The sequence below is a fragment of the Callorhinus ursinus genome, unplaced genomic scaffold (assembly GCF_003265705.2).
Source record: "Callorhinus ursinus isolate GAN/ISIS: 27379988/994484 unplaced genomic scaffold, GSC_fseal_2.0 scaffold13, whole genome shotgun sequence".
Classification (NCBI taxonomy): Eukaryota; Metazoa; Chordata; class Mammalia; order Carnivora; family Otariidae; genus Callorhinus; species Callorhinus ursinus.
In genome coordinates, this window is record NW_027397075.1 from 7,845,042 (window position 1) to 7,862,590 (window position 17,549).

Sequence of the window (17,549 nt, forward strand, 5' to 3'; positions counted from 1 at the left end):
TTTAAGCACCTGCTATCTGCAGATCTTCAGTGATCCCAAGAAAGTTGGGGCTGTGTTTTGGAAAGGGGGCTGGCCACGGAACCAGAGCCTGAGTTCATCTGGAGCCTCATTTCCCCCCCTGCCAACACCACCACCTTTGTAGGATCATCATGGGGATCTTATGAATTAAGGGGTGTGAAGGTAGTTTGTAAATGGTACAGCTGTATGCACTGCCTGCCTTTTCTAAATGGAAGTTTGTTTTCATGATCAGATCATGACTAAGGGGGGTGTTAGAACTATTAGAGGCCCTTGGGGCATCTGGGTGGCTCAGTCGGTTAAGCGTCTGCCTTCGGCTCAGGTCATGATCTCAGGGTCCTGGGATTGAGCCCTAGTTAGACTCCCTGCTCAGCCAGGAGGTCTGCTTCTTCCTCTCCATCTGCCCCTCCTCCCTGCTCATGTTCTCTCTCTCTCTCCCACTCTCTCTCAAATAAACTCTTTCTTTTTTTTAAAAGAACTATTAGAGGCCCCTTAACCTCACACAATTTGCCACGTCACTTTCAAGAGTAAGAGCATTCAGCGGCTCCCCCTTATGCTTGAATAAGTTCTAAGCCTCTGAACATATCCCTGAGACCACACATGATGGGGTTCCTGCCAGGCTCTTCACCATCATCTCATCCCCCCTACTTCATGAGCCATAATGCATTTATCTCTGGCTCCTAGAATAGTCTAGATGTATCTGCAGGACTCCTCTGGGGACAGTGTCCACCCGTTTCCCTTCTTCCTCACCTGGACACTCCTTCAGCATCCCCTTATACTTCTCTTAGCCTCTAGTCCCTGCAAATTGCTCTTCCTCAAATTCCCACCAGATTTACAAAGGCAGAGACCATGTCTGTGTCTGTCTTGTATATCATTGTTTCCCCAAGTCCTAAAATGGTGTTGCTGTGTAGTTAGGGGTTCAACAAATATTTGTTGATTCAGATAGACATGCAGATAGAATGTCCAGTTAGCATTTATTATACTTTATATTATACAGGAGTCTGGAGTCCGAATGACAGAAATCCTTTCCAGACTAACTCACACGATCATGGGAACTTGTTTGCTTACATAATCACCAGGTCCAGAGTAAATGGCTTCAGGCACAGCTGACTCTGGGTGCTTCAAGTGCGTCATCAGGACTGTGTCTCTATGTCCTGATGTTGTCTCTGTTGGCTTCATTTCCCAGTTCTGAGCCTGGGGCCAGATAGAATTCATTGTGTTGAAACCATATGGGCCCCAAAGGGCAGGGGGGAAATGGGATAAGCCAGAAGCAGAAATAATAGATCTCCTTCATGCACCAGGCTGTGGGCTCCAAGTTCAGGGTCTCTCTCCTCTCTGTATTTCCAGTGTCTGTTCCAGAGTGTAGCATATAGTAGGTGCTCAGGAATGTTCTCGAATGAATAGGTGTGTGATGTATTTGCCCTCCCTTCTAAGAAGGCATTTTTTAAGCCTATAAAGACAGATGGTTATATATAAACCGCCTTCTACCTCATCCTCTGTTTTGCTTTTTTTTTTTTTTTTTTTACATCTGTTGGCAGGATCCGACGTCAACCTTCTTCCAGTTTGGAGCGTCCATCCAGCAACAAGCCACGGTCATGCTGAAGATCATGCAGGATTACGACTGGCACGTCTTCTCCCTGGTGACCACCATCTTCCCTGGGTACAGAGACTTCATCAGCTTCATCAAGACCACCGTGGACAACAGCTTTGTGGGTTGGGACATGCAGAACGTGATCACCTTGGACACTTCCTTTGAGGATGCAAAGACGCAGGTCCAGTTGAAGAAGATCCACTCTTCTGTCATCCTGCTCTACTGTTCCAAAGATGAGGCTGTCCTTATCCTGAGTGAGGCCCGCTCCCTGGGCCTCACTGGCTATGATTTCTTCTGGATCATCCCCAGCTTGGTTTCTGGGAACACAGAGCTCATCCCAAAGGAGTTTCCATCAGGACTCATTTCAGTCTCCTACGACGACTGGGACTACAGCCTGGAGGCAAGGGTGAGGGATGGCCTGGGCATCCTCACCACTGCTGCATATTCCATGTTGGAGAAGTTCTCCTACATCCCCGAGGCCAAGACCAGCTGCTACGGGCAGACGGAGAAGCCGGAGGCCCCACCACACACCCTGCACCAGTAAGAGTGCGATCTTTGCTTGTCTCCCAAAATGGGACCTGAGTTTCATTTGTTTGTTTGTTTGGTTGGTTGGTTGGTTGGTTGGTTGGTTGGTTGGTTGTTCGAAAACTCAGAGCAATGCATATATACTCCCTGCTGAAAACGGGCCCTGCAAGTAGAGAATGTTGTGTGTGTGCTTATGGGATTTTCTCTCATTGACTCTCTTCTCCTCTCTTCCCCTGGACTCCTCTTTTGTTTATAACTTACATCATACTTTGTTTTCTGCAACTTTCTTTTTTTACTCAACAATATACCTTGGAAACCTACTCTCGAGACCTGTCTATGTATCCATCTATGTATCTCTCTATCCATATTTTATATGCAGATAAATACACATGTATGGATGTGTGTACATAGATGTACATATGTATGTTTACATACATATACACAGACATGTAGGAAGGAATGTAGATATGTATGTATGTGTAGATATACATAGGCGTGTGTGTGTGTGTTGCAACCTACGCATTGCATTTCTCAATAGGGATATACCATGATTTATTTATCCAGTCTCCATAATGATAGAAATCCAGGTTGTTTCAGATTTTTTCCCATTAGAAATGAAGCTGCAGTGATCATCATCCCACATGTCTCTTTGTGCACACAGAGCCCATATTTCTCCAGGGTAGATTCTAAGAAGTAGAAGTTTGGGGTCACAGAGCCCGTGCATTTAAGAATTGAAGTATCTGTTGCCAAATTGTCCTACCAAGGAACTATCCCAATCTGTATTCACACAAGCCACTTGTGAAGTCACTAGATTTCCCACATCCTCACCAACATGTTACACTTTGGGAAGACTGCCCACGCTGGGGCTTCCATCCTCTGTTTGAGTGTGTATCTGAATTTCTTCCCTTCTTTTGTCCTGTTTTTGTAGATCATTGGAAATCTTGGCAAATACCACTTTTAAAACGACATTACAGTCCATCGTATGTCTGTATCCTAATGTATTTAACTGCTCCCATCTTGGTGGGCATTTAAGTTTTATGTTTCTGAGAAATGTTATTGTTCTTCGTGGCTCATCATTGTGGCTCAGCTGTTGACATTTAGAATGATCACTCCTGCACCCACTTTGCATGCTTTTGCCTGCTGTTCGGTGATTGAATCCACGCTCCTTTCTCAGATAACGAGCAGCATAGCTCCGTGATGAAGGGCCGGGGCTCCGGAAGTAGATTTGTCGGGGTTCAGATCTTGTCTTGTCCACTTCCTGTAGGCCTTGGCGCATCACTTTACCTTTCTAGGCCTTGGGGGTTTACTGTAGAGTGATGATAATAGCACTACTCCCTCTAGGTGGCGCTTGGCAAACTTGAGCATGCATCAGAATCACCTGTAGGGTGATTTGTTAAACCACAGGTGGCTGGGTTTCACACTCAAGAGTCTGTAATCCAGTCGCCCCGGGGGCGGGCTCCCAGAATTTGTCATTCCAGCAGGTTCCTGGGTGATGCTGATATTGCTGGTCTGGGGATCGTGCACCGAGAACCAATGTTTTGTGGATTGACCTCAGTATTAAATGAGGTGATGCTGGGAGAGTACTGTGTAGCACAGTGCCTGGCACCCGGTGATTATTGAATGACTGTCAAAATGACCAGTGAAGTGGCTGTGGTCATCAGAACTTACAGTCAGCAGACTAGGTTGGGTTTATTATCACCAGAGTAACACGTCACTCTCCAATGTGTCTGGAAGGTTTAGGAATTTGAATCTGCTACAGTTCAGGGATTTTCTCTGAGCTGAGTCTGGAGACATTGTGTGTGTGTGTGTGTGTGTGTGTGTGTGTGTGTGTGTGTGTGTGTGTGTGTGTGTGTGTGTGTATGTGATGGTGTAGAAGGATTATGCCTCTTTAAAATCGGTATACATCTGAAAAATGAACCGTTGAATTAGGAAATTGTGGTCCTTTGCAATTTTCCCTTCCCCTCTCCTCATTCCCTCTTTCTGCGCTGCCACTTTCAGCATTTTAAATAATTGTCTAAATAACAGGAAGGAACTCCGATGAATCAGTATGAGGCATGGAACCTCTTATGGAGGTAGGATTGCTGTCAGCCCAGTGACAAGGGCTGGGCTAATGAATGCTTCCTTCCCATAACAAGTGCCCTAGAGCTGGAATATTCACAAATGTATAATTTTGGTGAAAACATAACTCAATTTTAGGGCAATTGAGATATAATTTATACAGGAAAAGGGATTTGAGAAGGATAATTGTCAAGACATGCAGAGCTCCTTCCAGTGACCACCCTGAATTCCATTCCTTAAAAAAAAAAAAAATTCTGCTATGCAATGTTGTCATGCTATTTCTAGGAGTTATGCTTTGAATGCAGCAATTTTATGGATGGTGTTTCAGCCCCAGGGTAGCAATGCATCAACTGGGGTAAGCCGTCACCCACCGCCTGGTGTTCCATGAAACATCTCTCCATCCGTGGGGTGCTGGAGGTGTTTGCCCTGTGTATGAGGCTGGAGTATGGTACCAGCATTGGCTCCTTACCATACTTGCCCATTGTCCCGGTGTTTTCTTAAATTCACCTGGGGAAGAGAAGACGCTTGCCAGGCAAGGAAGGGACTAGGAACTGGAGAAAGCCCCAAATGGCAGTTTTTCAGAAAAGCCTGAAGTCTACTGTTTTCTCCTCCATCAGTCATTCCTTCCATCCAGTGGACCCTGTGCTGGCCCCTGGAATACGGACAGGAATGAAGATATAACTTGGCCAAGAATGTACAATCTGATGAAGAAGGAGGGAAGTTTGTCTCATGACAAACTCTGGTAACAGGGACTTTTCCAAAAATATTGGAGGGGGGGGAGAATAGTACAGAGTCTGATAAAACACCCACCCCACCACTCATCACAGAGAACGAAGGTGAACGAGTCACATCTGTTTCAAAAATTTTAAAGAAATTAAATATTACTGATGATGTAACAGTCCTGATTAGATCTCTCCCAAGTCCCATTTTCTTGCCTTCCTGTCCTCGGGAGGGAAAACACTGCCATGAATTTGGTAGGGATCCAAATCTGTGTGCATGTTTTGTACTTCTCGTATAGAAGTCTGGGCAACCTTAGACCCAAAGCACAGTTCATCTTGATGCCCATAAATGGTATCCGATACATTCACATTTCCTTTACCTCGGCCTTGTGGTTCAAGATGGATCTCTGAGGACCCATGACATTCTAGCATATTCATCTTCATTGCTGTTCTTGGGCAATGGGACTAGGAACTGTGTTTGATCATGACCCCCTGATGGACATTTAGGTTGTCAATGGTAGGGGATCTTCAGTGTCTGCAGCCTGAGTCAGATCCATCAGCTTGTTCAGTGGAAGCCCAGGACTCCCGAGTTCAGGGTTCTGCCAAGCATCCAGTAGCCAAGCAGCTCTCATTATTCCCACTATGTAGTAAGGAGAATGCACATAGTTTCAGAAGAAGCTCAGATGAATTCATGTGGGTGGGTATCATGGTACGTTGCTGTGGGGATCGGGGGTCCAGCTTGGACTGGTTGAGCGCCATCGTGGAAGCAGTTACACACGTCCCTCTGTGGTCTTCAGGGACGTGGCTTGTAATCTCCTACCCCGACCTTGTGCACTTAGGATTCCGTAACCATGACTTCTTGCTTACAGTGCGGGACCTGGTAGAAAAGTTGACTTGCTGAGGATGACGTGGGCCTGTTTTTGTCCCTGGGATTTCAGGGGGAAAAAAAAGGTGGGGGCAAGGGGAAAATGTTCTTTATGTTTAATATTCCTGGTTTTATAGAAGGCACTTGGAAAAGAGCAGTCAGCATTTCATAAAGTTCAGAAATAGCTCAGCAATGTTATGTAACCTCCTCCTTGCTACTGCGAAGTTATTAAACATCTGTCCCTTCCCCAAGTGTGGGGCATATAGCTGGTAACTCCTGGGACGGTGATGTAGGTCTTTACCTGTCCTGCCTGTGTGGAACTGAGGCTGTTCTGTCCAGTCCTGTCTCAAGAGTCCGTCTGGGCCGCTGGTGGACCGGGCCCCCTGGGAGGCAGTGTGGCCTCGGAGTGAAGCGTCTGGCACTGAAGCCGGCCTGCCTGGGTTTGAATCCCGGGTCAGAACTCTTCTAGATCCAAGGCTTTGGGCAAGTCCCTTAATTCCTCCAAGTCTGCCTCCTGAGATGTAACACGGGGACAAGAAAAGTGTTTGCATCTTATCCGAGAGCCTGGCATGTGGAAAGCAGTCTATAAATCATTAACTCTTATGATAAAACTTGCAAATGTAAGATTGTGGGTGAGGCCGATGTATCTGCATGCCATAGTCCGCAACATTGCCATTTATTCATCCCCCCAACAGGTATTTAGTACCCTCTGTATGCTAGATGCCAACTCTCCATAGATGCCAGGAGCAGTTCCTGTCACATTTTAGGCCTGCAGTTCTCTCGGACATAGAACGTTAAATGTTGTGTCTGTGTGTTGTAGTCGTCTTCTTGTATCAGAATTAAGTGAAACCATATATGTGGAACACCATTGTGCCTGGCGTGTAGTAAACATTTCATGAATAGTGATCATGTCTCTCTTGTCTTCTTCTTGTTATTCTTATTGTGGTGATGATCATCATTATTATTTCTTTAATTTATACTTGTTATACCGCAGGCTGTTCACAGGCAGGGGAGGGAGAAATAGACTTCTCCCTTGTGTTTTTAACAGCAGAATGGTGACTGTGTCCTCTGGCTCCCATTTTAGGGAAGGGAGCAGGATGTGCAGAGGTGAGTGCATTGGAAGACAGAGGCGCTTGAGGAGATCTATAGCACAAATGAGTGGGAAAGGAACATCTTCTCCCAGGAGAGTTACGGATTCAGATTGAAGAGAAGTTATTTGGCTTTAATTGATGATACCTGGCTTGACCCCTTATGTATTTTATATTAACTTCTTGATTTATGAAGTCAGGCTTCTGCATTAAGAAGCAACAACACGGTAAATTACTACCCAGACAGAAAAGGAAATGGAAGGAAGATATATACGTGAATGTGAGTTTAATTCATATCCAAGTTACCTTGATACTTTTTTCAGTCTTTATTTCTCAAATAACCACAGGAAAAGTTCCTGGCTTGATGACCCATTAAGAGACTGCACTAACCCAGGTTGGCATGGTTTTATTTGATAGTCAGAATTATCACTGTTGGTTTCTTTTTTTAATGCCAATAAAAGAGCCCACTCAGTTAAATCTCAGAGCTTGACCGGAGTTAAAACTTCCTGGGCGATTGTGATAACTCTTTGCAAATATTTATCTGTGGGATCATCGTATGCTCAACAAACATTTCTGGCAGTGGCTTCAGGCACCCAGGAGACCAAGCCATCCTGTGGGCTTGTGCCGTCAGTCTGGGACTCTGGACTCGGCGGGGCGGGGGGCACGGAAGGCTGACCTTCAAAGTAAATCATCAAGAGATATGCCAAAATGAGATATGAGAGGATCCAGGGGCGTGTGCCACATTTAGAGTCCAAAGCACATTCCACCAAGCTGTGTGACTTTGTGAAATGTGGGTTTGGACAGTGCTGTGTTCATACCCTCTCATCTGGGTTGTCTTGGGCAAGTTCCTTAACTTCTTTGAGCCTCCACTTCCTTGATTGCAAACAGAGATCATTGTAACCCTAGAGAACTGTGGTGACACTCACATGCATGTAATATACTCGGCCAAGCATCTAGGTTGCAGTTGGCACCCCCCAGATGTTAATTGTCCTCCTGCCCTGGGCCAGAGGCACGGCTTGATCTGCCCCTGCCTGTGTCCTGATGGACCCATGAAAGGTGGACGGTCCTCCCTGGGCGTCCAGCCTGACAGCTAAGTGAACAGCCCCTCTTCAGCATCCTCTCAGTTTGTGGCCTCCCTCCTGGAACACAGGCGTCTCTTTTTTGGCCAGAAGTCAAAAATACCGTATGCCAACCCGGCAATGCAAGTCAATCATTTCCAACTGGCACCCAATGAATAGCTTGACAAATGGTGGAAACCCGATGCTGGCAACTTGAAGGGACCAGAAATTGGCCCTGCCTTTACCTTGAGGGAAAGGTGATTTGGGTTGTCTTGGGGGTCACGCAGAAAGCACGCCTGTTGTTCACATTTGCCTCAGTCCTGGGGCAAGTCTTTGGATTTGGGGACCAGCATGCCTAACAAAAAGATGTATCAAGGGTTAACACCAGGAGAGTTTTCATTTTGAAACTTGGGAATTTGGTGACATATACTAATAATTTGCTGCAATTCCCTTCTGAGAAAATATAAAGCAAGGAAAAACACCATCTTCATTACTCTGGTGCCTGTTGACAGAGAGTATACTGGGGACAGAGGGTCTAAAGGGGTTAGGAGACCGTAGCATGGTCCAGGAGAGAGCAGGAGGTGACTTGGATTGGAGTAACGGCTGTGTATTCAGAGAGAAGTGGCTGGGCTTAATGCATGTTTTGGAGTAAAATGAACAAGACCCGACAGATGAATATGAAGTATGAAAAGAGATAAAACAACCAATAATTTTTCACTTTTACAGCTGAATAGATGGTGGTTCCTTTTACAAAACTGGAGAAGAAGCAGATTTGGGGAGGAGGAGGTCAGGAAGAGCATCCAGTTTCGAACATGCTCAGGGGAGCACATCCAAGTGGCAATCTCAAGTAGGCAATTGAAGAGGAGAGTCTGAGTTCAGACGGAAAAATGCAACACACAGGTTGGGAGCTTATTGGTGGTGGTTACAGCCCCAGGATTGGGTAACATTCCAAGGTCGGGGCGGGGAATGAAAAATAAGAAGAGGGACTGGACTCAAACCATGAGGAACGTCGGGTTCATTGGCAAATGACCCCTGAGGGAAAGGAGAATCCTGGGGAGAAAAAGTTGGGCTGGGAACTTCAGCTGCCTTTTTTTCCCATGGAGACTGTCTATCCCCTGCTTCTGTTACAGAGCTTGGTGGGTGTCTGTACAGGGTCGGCCATCTGCCAGATATTGTGGCAGGTACGGTGGGCCTTGGAAAAGATCTGTCATCTATGGCCGTTGCTAATATACCTGGATTTAGTGCACCTTAATAATCCTACCAGCAGTTTTAATCAATACATGGAGAAAGTAAAACTTATCACATGATGAAGTGCCAGGCCGATCATCAGAGCAGCGAAGTCTTGGAGCCCTAGGAAACCGGTACCATATTCGGCTAGAGCCATGACATAGATGGGAAGCCAAACTTTGGATCAGCAGAGCTGAGGAGATGACACTTCCAGAAGGCAGAGGAAAAACTCCTGCCTTTGCTTCCTTCTTCACATGATCTGGAAAACATCTGATGTCACACAAAACAATAAGTTAACAATTCTTGCCTCTGCAAGGGAGGTACATGTGGCATAGTCTGACGGGTAAGTGTGAAGGGCCAGTTTATTTCCAAGCTGTCTCTTGTTTGTTCTCCTGGAAGAGTGTCTGTCTGTGCACCTCCTTGCACATAGGACAGAAGCCCTCCTTGTCATCCCTTCCAAGTGGGAGCTGGACAGCTAGAACGGGCCTTTCCACCTATTCTCTGCCTTTGTCCCCTTGCTTTGCAGGTTCCCCCTTCTCTTGCCTCCGCACAGAGGCTGCCTGCCTGCAGGTGTGACTGAGCCTTCATGCAACCTCCTGGTGCCTCAGTACCTGTCCTGGATCCCAGGGTTGGAGGAGTCACTGTTAGGTTGGTGACGCTAGCTAAGTTTGGCACAGGCATGGGGAAGCCAGCCACGTTTTTATCCAGGGCCCACAGTTTGGGAACTAAACTGGCTGATCTGCTGAAGCATGGTGTACTCTTCTCCAAATCCCCATGGCCAGTTCCTGAGGATTTGCTTCATTTGGTTAAATCCTGTCCAAAAACAAGGAACAAATACACACACCAGTCAGTTTCCTGTGTGACGGAGAACAGCTCTCCTGAGACATGGACTCATTTCCTTTATATTTCCATCACTATTAGTAAAAGGAAGTTTTAACAATTTAATACATCATTATGTGTGTTGGGGGGGAAGGAGAGAAACTTCAAGTTCCTTAAGTTATGTTATAGAAGCGTATATATTTTAAAATGTGTTGTAATGGAAATTTTAAAGTACTCTGATGATACAACCTGTCATATATTAACTGCCTCCTATGTGCTAGTTGCTTATCCTTAGAGATGAATTAGGATGTTATTGCTGCAGGTAACAATCAGTTAAATTCAGTTATGTGATGAATTATTTGATTGGAATTCCATAGGCAGGGTGGACTTCAGATGCAGTATGATCAAGGTTCTGGCTCTTTTCCCTATGCTCTCTTGACTCTGCTCTTTGGGAATTAAAGTCTTCGTTATCAAATTTCTTCCTTTGTGACCTTAAGTTGGCTATCAGCAACACCTGGGATGACTTCTTTGTTCTTGGCCAAATGAGGTCATGTGCCCATCTTTGGGCCAATAACAGCCATTTTAAAAATGCCATGTACCTACTGGCTTAAGTCTGGACTCCCAGTCCAATCACTGAAAAGGCAAATAGGATTACATTAAACCAAACCAGACCTACTCTTAAGAACTGGGGATGGGGTAAGTTACCCCCAAAGCCCATCGAGTCTTACAAGAAGCATGGAGTTTCAACAAATGTGAATTCTCTTAAGAATGAGGAAGAGGAAGTCGGAGGGGGAGACGAACCATGAGAGACGATGGACTCTGAGAAACAAAATGAGGGTTCTAGAGGGGAGGGGGGTGGGGGGATGGGTTAGCCTGGTGATGGGTATTAAAGAGGGCACATTGTGTGGAGCACGGGGTGTTATGCACAAACAATGAATCATGGAACACTACATCAAAAACTAATGAAGTAATGTATGGTGATTAACATAACAATAAAAAATTACTAAAAAAAAAAAGAATGAGGAAGAGGAAAATGGATGCCGGATAGACTACCAGCAGGTCAAATTATAAATCATAACAACTCATGTTACAGATGAGGAAATTTGAGGACCAGAGAAGTTCAACAACTTGACAAAAGCCACATAGCTAATAGAACATGAAGCTAGAATTCAAATCCAGTTTTGTTTGGGTCTAAACCCCATCATACTAATTCCTGTGTTTGCAAATTGACCTGAAGTTGTGGTATTTTCCTATTATGTTTGTTTGTTTGGCTCACAGGATGTTTTTATTGTTTTCAAAAGTTGAGTAACTCCCAACATGTAAAAATTGGAAGATGTCGCAAAAAATAGATTTTCAGCTAATGTTGAGAAAAATATGAAGAACCCATGATGATCATTCCACATTCATATCTGAAAGTCTTAAAGGTTGGGGCCCTTGGTGTTGAGGTCCAAACTCTTCACTCCTCAGGGAGAAGCTGGGAGTCCTGAGTCTCATCCTGACTGTATTTTGCTACGCAGGTGGTAGGGTTTATGGCAAGAGCATCCCAGCCTTTCCTATACCCATTCTGATGTGGGCATTTTCTTGTTCACTTGTTGTATAGGAGTCACGAAGCTAGTTTCTGGATTTCTTTCAGAGGTAATTGCTGCATATGTAGTTCCGTGTGTATGGGAAGAGGTGAGTTCAGGAGCCTCCTATGCTGCCATCTTGTACCAGAACCTACCTCCTACCTGGTGATGGTCAACTAGGTGTTGTCAAGAATGCCTGCCCAGTTCATCTTAGTCCCCACCTGGACTACTTATTCATATTACATCCATGGCCTCTTTAAGCATTCTACTTTATGACATGATATCTTATATTTGCTTTATTAACTTTATCATAATCATCCTCATTTATAATCATCACCAGAATAAGAACCTGATGAATCTTAAGGCTGGGAGCTATGAAAATGAGTGATAACAGGCAGTTTTGGTATCTTGCCTCTAAGGATCTTTACCCTCTGGTCTGAACAACCAGGTCTCTGGACATCGTAAGTCTCTTTCATTCTGTATGCTCTCCGCATTACTGGACAGACATTCTGGTGAAATCACATAAAAAAAACTGCTGGTGTGTGATTCTCTGTGACCAGAGGCCCTGCAAGATGGGAGAGGGACCTCTAATCTCCCACTCACATTTTCTCAAAACAAAACAGACTTTTAAAGTTCCAGCTGAGGGTGCCTAGGATGCAGTCATCAGGGACTAAGTGGTCATTCTGGGTAGCCCTGGGTCATAAACCTACTTTTCTGTTCAACTTACAGATGGGAGTTTGAATTGTTTGTGCCTGTAGTGACTTTGCCCCAAGACAAGAACTTACTGAATTACCCAAGGGGAGTTCTCACCCATCAGTTCAGATTAAGTTGTAGATGTTCTTCTAAAGCTGGAAGAAAATACTTGTTCTGGGTAGTGATGGGGCAGGGGTCCAGCTTTTTACAGTATCCCCAAATCTGTCATATAAATGGCAAAGAAGGGAGTCCTATGGAACTCATGCCACGTGTTAAGGGTCACTGCTGAAAAGGTCACTTTATCATCGAAACCTTAAATACAGAACCTAAAATACAGGATTCTAATCTGATTTTTCTTCTTTATGGCTCAAATCCACAAAATATATTATTAGTTGTTACAAATTATTTTTAGCTGGTTTTGTAACATCGAAATTGCCCATTTCTTCTCTGTGCTTTGTTACAGGTGAGGAAATGGGGGGCCTGAAAGACACAGGGTTCAGTTTTCACTGATGGGAGACTCGTTAATGACAGAGGCATGCGAAACCCAGTTTTCCTTTCTCCCAGACCTAGATGGGTTGCTTCCACTGTACCTGTCCTCTTTCCTTCTAGGTCCTTTGTGATTAATAATAATAATGTGGTGATGTTGATGATGAACAACTCCAGGGACCTTGTCAATTTTATGTGTTCACCGCTACCTAGCATAGCGTAGACATTTAAACACGTGTCAGTGGGTGAGTAATGATAGTTGCTAACATAGCCCTGGCTCGACCGTGATGCTGTGTTAAGGATATTTGCAAGCATTATCTTATTTTATCCTATCACAATAGCACCATGAAACCCATGGTACTGTGATTCCCATTTTTGCATGAGAAAAAAAAAACTCAGATTTTTGAGAAATATGACTTTCCCAGGGTCATTTAGTGGTAGAACCAGGACCAAGATTGCCTCTCTGACTTCAGCACCTGCTTCTCCAACCCTCCTACGGCCACGGGAAAGAGGACATTCGAGATGTGTTTTTAGGCGCCCCTAGGGAGTCTTCAGTGCTACAAAGCAGGGACGAAGATCCGCCCATTGTGGGCACGAGTCCTTTGCGTGTCTTGCAGGTTAACTTGTCACAGAAATGCGATGCATGGGATTTCATTTTATAAATCACAAAACCTTCCTGAAAACGTTAATATTCTTACCATCAGCATCAATTATTATTACTGTCATTAGCATAGAGATCTGCATTGGCATTGCCAAGAATAAAGAGAGTGGAGAACAAAGGGGAGAAGTTGACCTTTCCTGGGAGAATTTTTATGAGAATAGTCAAAGGCCCAATTGCAGAGTCATCAGCTCCCCTTAAATTAGTTCTAGAACGAGTCCCTTCAGACTGTGCATCTCTGAGGAGTGCCAGTAAATATTAACTGGATGCAAAGAATTGAGCAAAGACACATCAGCAAGAGACCCTCAGTAATTCCGACGAGGCTGAAGGAAGGAAGTAAAAGGTCAAAAGGCAGAGGGAAGCCCATATTTAATTTTGACACTGGGCACGTGGTAGGTCATAATGTGGTGGTCTCCCTTGATTTTTTAAAATGTGCAGGGGGCCACACCGTTGACACGCAGCCTCACACAGTGTGGGAGATGGGGGAGGAAGCCATTGGGCCTGCCTCTAAACCATTTACAGAGCTGGAGTTTAAGAAATCTTCCACTTCCAGGGGCGCCTGGGTGGCTCAATCGTTAAGCGTCTGCCTTCGGCTCAGGTCATGGTCCCAGGGTCCTGGGATTAAGCCCCGCATCGGGCTCCCTGCTCAGCGAGAAGTCTGCTTCTCCCTCTCCCACTCCCCCTGCTTGTGTTCCCTCTCTTGCTGTGTCTCTCTGTCAAATAAATAAATAAGATATTAAAAAAAAAAAAAGAAATCTTCCACTTCCAAAACAGAGCCTTTCTTAAATAGACTCTGAGCTTCGAGCACAGGACTGGGAGAAAGTGTTTGTCTTCAGCTGACTGGGTGAAAACAAAACAAAACAAACAGAACAAAAACAGTCCCCTAGCATCTGTTACGCACGTTCGTCTAATGCCTTCCTGCACTTCTTCCTTTCCTTTGTCCCTTCATTCATTCATGTGTGCCTTTGTTTTGGTTCACGTAGCCATTCGTGAGTTCAACCCTGTAGTAGGCATGAGACACAGACCACCACACACACAGCAAACAAAGGCTCCCCACCTGAAGCTCCCGTGCTGGTGGGGAGACTGGAAATAAATGATTATACGTTAGGGTTATAAGTTGGGATTGACATGGGATAGGAAGAAAATAGGGCAGCGTAAGGGAATAGAGGATGAAAGGGGTTATTTTACTTTATTTTTATTTATTTTTCCAATATTGATTTTTTTTAAAAAAAATTTTATTTAAATTCAACTTAGTTAACATATAGTGTATCGTTAGTTTCAGAGGTAGAATTTAGTGATTCATCAGTTACGTATAACACCCAGTGCTCATTATGCCAAGTGCCCTCCTTAATGCCCATCACGAAAGGGGTTATTTGAGATACAGTGGTTGGGGAGGTGACGTTTTGGCCGATATCTGAATGAAGTGAATAAGAAAGCAATGTGAAGATCTGGGGAAAGAATGTTCTGGATGGGGGGCCAGCATGGGCAAAGGACTGGAGCTGGAAAACGGCTTGTATGGGGTGAGGAACAGCAGGAAGGTCTGAGTGGCAGAAGCAGGGTGGGTGAGTAGAACATGGCTTGGGAGAGGGAGACCAAGTTGTAGGGTCTTGGAGGCCATGGTGAAGGTGTGGGGCTTTGTCTTAAGTGTTATGGGAAGGTGCAGGGCTTTGTCTTAAGTGTTATGGGAAGGTGCTGGAGAATTTTAGCAGGAGAGTAAGGTAGGCTTCTGTGGTGAACCCTGAACCTCATTTGTTTTTTCTTTCTCCTGTGCCATTTCTTTTCCTGTTAGAAACAAGCTTTGCTTAGTATGGAGTATAGGGCACTTGCTTCTCCAGATTCCATTCCTTCCCTCCCCCATTATGCAGCCTGTGGTGTGGGCAGGCCCTATTTGGCCACTGCCAACAAAAAAATTCCCCATCCATCTCACTGTACCAGTTGGTTGATGAGTGTGCATGAGGTCTTAGGTGGTCTAATAGATCATATATCATATCCATTTGCTATATGGGAAATGTACAGATGTGAGTCCTGGAATTTCTCCTTCCATTTTTCTACTGTGAAAGAAATCAGGCTGAGGATAGAGGTGACTCACACATGAGACAGAACTAAGAAAAGTGTAGTATGGAGAACAAACCAGATCCATGATCATGCTGCACCTGAAGTCCACCCTATCACTGATCTTTTCAGATGTTAACCACCAGACTCCTTAGTGGTTTAAGGTGGTTCAAGATTGTTTCCTGCTACTTGCAACCAAAAGAGTTTTGATGGATATGTATATTTGGCAGCTAATCTCTAGTATTATGCTAATTAATTCATATATTATATCCTTTAAATTAGTGTGGTTGCCTTTGGTAAAGTTAAATTTGATCAACAGGTTATTATAAATAAAAATTTTAGAAAGATTATTTTACACAAGGCAATGATGGCTCTGTAATTGCAAACATAATTTGTACTCGGCATATGTTTGTAGCCTTTGGAGGATTCCATCCTATAAATCCACAGCCTTGGGAATCAGATCCTAACTTTTTCTGCCACATATTAGCTGTGGAACCTTGAGCAAGTAACTAGATACTTCTGAACCCCATTCTTGTCATCCGTAAAATGGAGATTGTGCTGGTCCCCACTCATGGTGGGGAGTCTGTGAGAATTCATTCAGTAAGGCATGAAAAGCATTTAGCTCGATGCCTAGCACATGCTCAGTGATTCTATGAATGTTAGTTCTTGCATAAGAAAATAAAATTAAGAAAAAAAAGCATAGAATCCTTGAAATGACCAATGAAAGTGGGACGAAAAATGCCACCTAGATGGCAGGATTGTTCTGCATAGCTTAATTAAGTGTGTTTCATTATTCTAACTCCCTGGGGCTTTAGAAGGAAAAAGAGATTTTTTAAAAATTTGGGAGAGTCATCTCATTAACTAAGAGAGTGGGGAGGAGGCCGTCCTTAGAGGGGAAATGAGAAGGAGGCAGTGGTGAAATTGTGGAGTCGAATGCATTAGTGTCGGTGTTAACTTCCTTCTTAAATGATAAATGTCTGCATGGAGCCACAGAACAGTGGCTTTCCAGAGGACCTTGTTAAATGCAAGAAGACCTTGGGTCCTGCGTAAGAGTGAGATGTTACCATACTGTATGTAATCTAAGACCCAAGCAATATAAAATGATCTTTAAATCAAAAAGGTTAACATGTGGGGCACCTGGGTGGCTCAGTTGGTTGAGCATCGGATTCTTCGTTTCAGCTCAGGTCATGATCTCAGGCTCATTAGATTGAGCCCTGCATTAGGCTCTGCGCTCAGTGTGGAGTCTGCTTGAGATTCTCTCTCTCCCTGCCCTTCCCACTTGTGCTCTCTCTCTTTCTCAAATAAATAAATAAATCTTTTTTTTTTTTAAAAAAAAAAAAAGGTTAACATGCAAAAGATGGGCATCTTAAAATTGATTCAGTAGGGTAACAATGCCTACCACATCCAGTGCTCTGCCGGTCTATAGGCTGGTGATCCTCTCGTGTTCTAGATGGGGAGATCGGGTTCAGGAAAGTTAAGTGACCTTTTCAAGGTCCTGTCATTATCGGGCAAGAGTCACAATTGCATTCGTCCATTTATTTGACGACCTTACCTCATGTTCATTGTCAAGCCCCACAGGGGATCCTCGAGGAAAAACAATATTTTTTCCTCGAGGAAAAACATGAGATTATAGCCTCTTAGGGAATTCCGACAAAAATGAGAAGGGGATCAAATAAATAAAATAACTGCACTTCATTATGTCAGCTGAGAAGGAAGGGTACAGGGTCCTGAGGTGGGAAACATCAAGGATGGGAGGAGCACTTCTCTTTATCGAGTCAAGAGAATGCAAAGCCCGAAGAAGTCATTCCAGGCAAAGGGAACAGAGAGTGCAAAGGCTCTAATCTGGGAAAGACTTTGGGGCGTATAATGAAATGAAAAAAAAAAAAGTGAGGATGGTAGACTCAGTTCCAGGTCATTCCGATCATGAGGCCACACTGCCTCTGCAGAAGGGACTGTTGAGTGAAGGGCATGAAGAACTATGGAGCAATGGCTGTCAAAGGGATGCCAGTCGCCTCCTCACATCAAGAACTTACTCCTCACAAGAGAATTCCTCTCAGCCATTCCCTGACCAGCCCCACCCCTGTGCTGTTACAGCAGGAGGAGGTATCTGAAGAGCTTCCATAGGAGATG

The 17,549-nt window shown here is 44.5% G+C and overlaps 1 protein-coding gene across 2 annotated transcripts in view; it reads left to right on the forward strand.

Annotated features, from left to right (window-relative positions):
- The window catches only part of GRIN2A (glutamate ionotropic receptor NMDA type subunit 2A), a 375,068-nt gene that overhangs the window by 209,847 nt on the left and 147,672 nt on the right, over positions 1–17,549 (forward strand). For both annotated transcript variants that reach the window (XR_012380451.1, XM_073899525.1), the window contains exon 4: positions 1,554–2,146. Coding sequence is in view for 1 of the 2 variants with exons in the window: in XM_073899525.1 (XP_073755626.1) it covers positions 1,554–2,146 (593 nt within the window). In the remaining variant the exon portion in view is untranslated. The remainder of the gene's footprint in view (positions 1–1,553; positions 2,147–17,549) is intronic.